Source organism: Acanthopagrus latus, chromosome 15 (genome assembly GCF_904848185.1).
Source record: "Acanthopagrus latus isolate v.2019 chromosome 15, fAcaLat1.1, whole genome shotgun sequence".
Classification (NCBI taxonomy): Eukaryota; Metazoa; Chordata; class Actinopteri; order Spariformes; family Sparidae; genus Acanthopagrus; species Acanthopagrus latus.
The window spans coordinates 18,604,146-18,610,227 of record NC_051053.1 but is presented as its reverse complement, the minus strand read 5'-3'; the positions used below and the strand labels follow the sequence as shown (position 1 = coordinate 18,610,227).

At 44.9% G+C, this 6,082-nt stretch overlaps 1 protein-coding gene across 1 annotated transcript; it reads right to left on the bottom strand.

Moving 5' to 3' along the window:
• Positions 1-822: 822 nt before the first annotated feature.
• On the bottom strand, positions 823-4,650 carry six2a (SIX homeobox 2a). Its single transcript, XM_037124060.1, has 2 exons — positions 3,294-4,650; positions 823-1,754 (listed from the first exon to the last, which is right to left on the bottom strand). Exons 1-2 carry the CDS (start codon positions 3,851-3,853, stop codon positions 1,448-1,450), a joined length of 867 nt encoding a protein of 288 aa, XP_036979955.1. The 5' UTR covers positions 3,854-4,650; the 3' UTR covers positions 823-1,447.
• Between the last annotated feature and the right edge of the window lie 1,432 nt (positions 4,651-6,082).

Sequence of the window (6,082 nt, the reverse complement as noted above, 5' to 3'; positions counted from 1 at the left end):
TGGTTCAGCGCACAATGAACAACAACGACAACAAAAACACTTTGAGAAGTTTTGAACCAGGGCTCACCACAGTTAGCCCTGTGTGTCGTTAGGATACATAGTTGTAGTTACAGTAACTGGAATAAGACCTATTAGAGAAAGAAAAATCCTTAATTAAAAGTGCAAGGAAATAATTAAACCACACACACACACACACACACACACACACACACACACACACACACACCTCCTCCAATGGTGAGACATTCGCCTGCAGCTGTCTGAGAATACTCGCTCTCTTGACATACTTAAAAAAAACCTAAAATAACAAAAAACGTCACGCTCTAAAGACAGGATGTAAACAAACCGGTGATCTAAAAAAAAACAAAAACAAAAACAAAAAAAGAAATCCAGAATCGATTTTTCTTTTATCCATGTATTTCTTTCTCTTTTTATTGTAAAGGGTATATGAAAGGGTGTCGGTTTTTTTTTTTTAATGTTTCATCATTTTATCGCAAAGTTTACATGCAGTCTCTTTCTCCAAATGAAAATAATAATAATAATAATAATAATAATAATAATAATAATAATAATAATAATAATAATAATATCAGGAGATTAAGATATTTCATCTTATCAGGGATGTTATAAGACACTTGAGAATATCGCCCCCCATCTTTTTTTTTTATCTCCCAACCCCCTCCTCAGAAAAGAATAATAATAAAAGCTTATGGCTCTCTTGGAAAACCTTTTGTAAACAGAAAGGCGATGGGGACCTTTAACTCTGCGCCTGTTGGAGTCTGCTGCATCTAAACCCCCTAAAATAACAACGGTAATAGTAACAAGAATTAAGACATTTTATTGTTATTGTTTTCAACAATATAACATGTTACGTTATTACATTCTGGTAAAATACTTTTTTTTTCATTTTCTTTTCTTTTCTTTTTCTTTTTTTTTTTTTTTTAATACCTAAAACGAGCTACAATCCGCTCCACCTCTTCTGCACCAAACACTTGCAAAACCCCGATTCGCTCCAACAAGTCATATAATCTTTGGAATCACATTTCCCCCTTTAAACTTCGCCAAAAAGAGTCTGTTGGTTTCTTAAGTGCTACTCCTCGACGCTCTTTCTCCAGAAAAATCCGAGAAAGCGAGCTGGAGTTTAATTTGAGGATAGGTGGCGGTTTATGTTTTGTTTTGTTTTGTTTTGTTTTGTTGTGTCCGGTGGCAGATGTATTTTTCTCACTTTGACAAATATGAGACTAAATGATCTGTCACAGTGGCTGTTTTTTTTTCCGCAGTGTCCCAGTCTGTCTGCGAGAAGTGCTTGAAGCTTGTGTCTCACGTCACCATGTAACATTACTTTTCCAAAAAAAAAAGAGAGAAAGGGAAAAAAAAGAAAGAAAGAAAAATAAGAATCTTTGCTCTCTGTCTGTGACACTTTTTTTTCTTTTTTTTTTTTTTTGTTTTAAGAGCCAAGGTCCACTAGATTAGAAGACATAGGGTTCAGTATGGTGTCATGGTGCAATGAGTGGTGGTGGTGCACCGAGTCTGCACCGCTCGGTACCGGGATGGCGCTGGGTCCCGGCGGGGGCGCGAGGCCGTGCAGGGACTGTAAACCGGAGTTCGAGCCGAGCAGCAGAGCCGGGCTCTGGGACGTGTGATCCGGCGTTCCCGATGGGGTTTTATCGTCGTCCGAGCTCCCCAATAGAGATTTATTTCCATTCATGGAAGAAGTCAATGGGTTGTGGCTATTGCTGTTCTCGTTGTTTTCTCTGCGGATTGGAAACACAGAGGCACACGTCAGTGAGGTGTGGGCACAGATTTTGCAACACCGGGAAAAATATCAAAGAAATTATCAAGTGCATATATATATATTTTAAACAGGCTACAGTCGTTATTACACAGAAGAGCAAATGTGAGAATTGAACATGTGTGAATAAATATTTTCAACGCTGCAAAAAACAACAAAAATCATCATCGTGAGAAGCGCACGTAGGCCCACACACACACACACACACACACACACACACACACACACACACACACACACACACTGCTACTGTATGCACATTAATTATGCTGCGCCATAGTTACGCCAGCCCCAAAGAGCATAACTATTATAATTCAAATGATCAAACACTCACAATGATTTATTAATGCGCCAATCAGAAGCGCACCCACACCAAGATGAAAACAATAACTCAGTCTTTGACAAACTTGGAGATTATTGCCCAATTCACTGCAGCAGAGCAGGCAGTTACAGGTCTGCAGAGGTGAACACACTCAAGACAACACATTCATTTGACTTCTCTAACCTGCACTAAGTGTGTGTCGGTAACCAGGAGTGACCCGCGCACAAGTCCTCGGCCTGTGCCACGTCTGAATAAATGACAGCTGTAATGATTGCTGAACGTGTTGCTATACGCTGTATGGTACAGTTCGTGCGCTCGCAAGCGTGTGACTGTGGCTTTTCTCAGTGGGAAGACATGATTTACGTGTAGCTTTCAGCCCGAATTAGTGGCCAGAGGGTGAAAGAGGACACCAGCCGGGCGAACACCTGACAGCAACACGTCTCCTAAAACCTCTCTGTACCCCTGCGTGTGTGTGTCTATGTGTGTGTGTGTGTGTGAGAGAGAGAGTGTGTGTGTGTGTGTGTGTGTGTGTGTACATTTCCAAACTTTGAAAAAGCACAAACTACTCCTAATGAAATGTCAACCCGGCTGATGTGAAGGCTGCACACATCACTTACACCGCAGAACAACTTTAAAAACGTGTTCCGAGATGTTTTCTCGTCATTCGTGTATCTGGAGGGTTAAAAAACAAAACTCTCACCCTAATGTGAAAGTTCATGGTACAGTAATAAGTGTGACTAAAAAAAAAAAAACTCATAAAAGTGGGGTAAATGCAACGTGTATAACCTTTTAATTTACCTGACAACCAGTCTCTCATTTTCTGTCTTTCAACTTTTACGCACGGCCTGCACAATTATCACAAACATACGAACAACAGTGCGGGACGCGAGATACTAAAGAAGTGGGGAAAAAGTTCATGCCTCTAATGTATTTATGCACCAAGACACACACAGATGAGTGGAGAGAACTGAAGCGGTTTGTTAATAAGTGGAAATATATCAATATTTGGTCAGTGCAACAGATTGCTAGATGTAGGTCAGCATTAGACGCACCGAGGACACACTGACTGACTGTGCTTGTTTTAAATACCCACTCTGTATATTTTTGCCTGGTGTTATATTCACTAAAACACAAAGGATTCACCAACTCTGAGATGTGTGTTTAAATTCTTTATCTTACCTTTCCTTCGCCTCCGCTGCTCGGTCTCGCTGCCGTCGGTTTTTGAACCAGTTGCTGACCTGCGTGGTGGTGAGTCCCGTGGCCTCGGCCAGCTCTCGTTTCTCCCGCGGGGATGGATACGGATTGTGGGTGTACCACTCCCGCAGAACGCTCCTGCTCTTCTCCTTGAAGCAGTAGCTCGTCTCCTCGCCGTCCCAGATGGAGCGGGGCAAGGGGAACTTTCTCCGGACGCGGTACTTCCCCACGGCGCCGAGCGGGCGGCCTCTCAGCTTCTCCGCCTCGATGTAGTGCGCTTTGAGCCACAGCTGCTGCAGCTTCGGGTGGTTGTGCGGCGAGAACTGGTGGCTCTCCAGGATCTTGTAGAGCTCTCGGAAGTTCCCGCGGTGGAAGGCGACCACGGCTTTCGCTTTGAGGACGCTCTCGTTTTTGTGAAGGTGCTCGCACGCCGGGAGGGACCACAGGAAGCGCCCCAGCCGCTCGATGTTCCCCCCTTGCTGGAGGACTTCGCACACACACGCCACTTGTTCCTGCGTAAAACCAAACGTCGGAAGCATGGACATGGCGACAACGCAAATCAATACAGATTATATTGTGCCTTTACTTCCACGTCTCCCCGCTCAGTCTCACATCAAATCAAAACGCATTAAGTCCATAAGCGACAAAAAGTCCCAAAAAAAGAGCAGCGTAAAAAACTTCAAACAGCCCAGGGTGAAGTAATATCCAACTGCGTATTGAGGAATAAACTCAAGTCCATTCAGCCATGCAAAACCCCGGGCGACAAATCCTCATAAAGTTGGTGAGAAAGAGAGAAAGTTGCTGCTCCTACTACCGTCCTCCTCCACCTTTTCTATGCCGTTTCAACATAACCTACTCCGGGAGACCGGGCTCGCTGGCTCGTTTTAATAATATTATTCTAAGCTGGCAAGACAAGCGATTATATGAACTCTGATTGGTCGGTTATCTGACCCGGGGATGGTGAGGATAAGACAATAGCCTTAGTCAAATTATTTGCCATGGTTACGCTGTCACTCAAAGTAACCTGATAGGCTCTGAGGTGGCTCCCTGGCAAAGTCAACCCGATTGTTCCCTCCACGACGAGCCCGCCTACCAACAGAAATATCGCTCGGATTTTTCTCCTAAAACACTTTTTTTCCCTTTCCCCTCACTTTGACAGACACCTCGGGCAGCCAAAGAGCGCAGGGCTGGCTGTGGTTGGGGTGGGGGTGAGTGTGTGTGTCTGTGTGTGTGTGTGTGTGTGTGGGTGGGTGGGTGTGTGTGGAGAAGGAGAGCGGCGCTGGTCCCGCAGCTGGGGGAAGGATGGCGCCAGAGCGCACAGAGCCTGCTGAAGTATGTCTTCATGCCTCGAGCAGCGCTCACAAATCACTCAAGACTTTCACAGCGCCTGGGTCTTTAAAAGTTAGTCGCTTCATCATTATATACAAGTGCACTGACTGCCAGCTGACAACAAATGTAGCGTTCAATGAAAAGTTTTCCTAAAAGTGCTCCATCTGCTCGTGAAGCGAAAAAAACTCCAAAGAATATATAAATAAAAATAAATTAGATTAATGCCGTCAGAGAGGGCAGCTGTTTATATTTCTTCACCTTCTGTTAATTCAGATACATTTGATCTTGAAGCGGTACAAACCGGCGCAGTTATTTTGTAAATAAAAACGTTTGTAGTCGGTAGAAGTCGGCAAAAGTTTGCCAAAAAGAGAGACATGTTGCTAATCATTTCAAAATAAGAGAGAAATTGTTTTAAAAAGTCAGATTTAGAGAGCAGTTTATATTTAAAAAATGTGCCATAACTTTGCACGTTTAAAGCCTGCGCGCGTTCTCATTCCTCAATCTAACCTGGCACAGACTCCGCGTCTATGTGATCCCTAAAGGATTATTATATTTCTGAGGGGAAAAGTGGATGTGTTGCGTCAGAATCTATCACAATGTTACCGTAATAAGCTTTAATATATGCATGTGATAAGACAGATGATGATGCTGCTGCTGCTGCTGCTGCTGATGATGGATGGATGTACTGGCGTGTGAATGAGAGGTGAGGCGGGAGCGCACAGAGTGACGGGCAGCGTCAAGGTGTGCGGCGGTGAGACCAAGTGTTCGAGCGAGCTGCTGCAGAGTTTTCTTGGACGGACAGCGGAGGAGGAGGAGAGGAGAGAGCGGAGGAGACGCACGGCAACAACCAGCATCAACCAGCAGCAGCAGCAGCAGCAGCAGCAGCAGCAGCAGCAGCAGCGGTGAGACAAAACTTTCTGTTTGCATTCAACCCAACTGGCTGACACGGTTTTGGGGGGATGATGGAAGTCAGAGATGATCATAATCACAAAGCAGGAGTGGGAGATAAGATTTGAGGGAGCTGCCCCTGAGTAATTATTTCAATGTGAGGGTTGAGATAAAAACCACCCGGAGAGGGATGGACTGCTGGAGGACAGTGAGGAGGTTTTGTGATTCGTTGAGGAGAAATAACTTGTCGGAGTTGATGAGTTTTTTTTTTCTTTTCTTTTTTTTTCCTCGCAGCCCCGAAAGTGGCAGCGACACCACGAGCGTCACGTCACGTCACGTCACGTCACGCGCTGTGGTGATGTCATCTGTGCGGCCACGGTGCGTTTATTGACTGTTGGACCAAAGATTGACCAGTTGGTAGATTTCTATCGCCCCACCATGGGACCTCTTCATTAGAGATACGATTGTCAGCTACACCCCACACCCGGTATCACATCACTCGGCAGTGCTGCCTCAAACCACACGCGCGCACACACACGCACACTGTCTCTACACTG

Bases quoted from the DNA above. Each gene is read 5' to 3' on its own strand.
- six2a (XM_037124060.1), bottom strand. From the start codon at position 3,853: ATGTCCATGCTTCCGACGTTTGGTTTTACGCAGGAACAAGTGGCGTGT. The intron at 1,755-3,293 runs GTAAGATAAAGA...TCCAATCCGCAG, and splicing joins GCAGCGGAGGCGAAGGAAAG to AGAAAACAACGAGAACAGCA.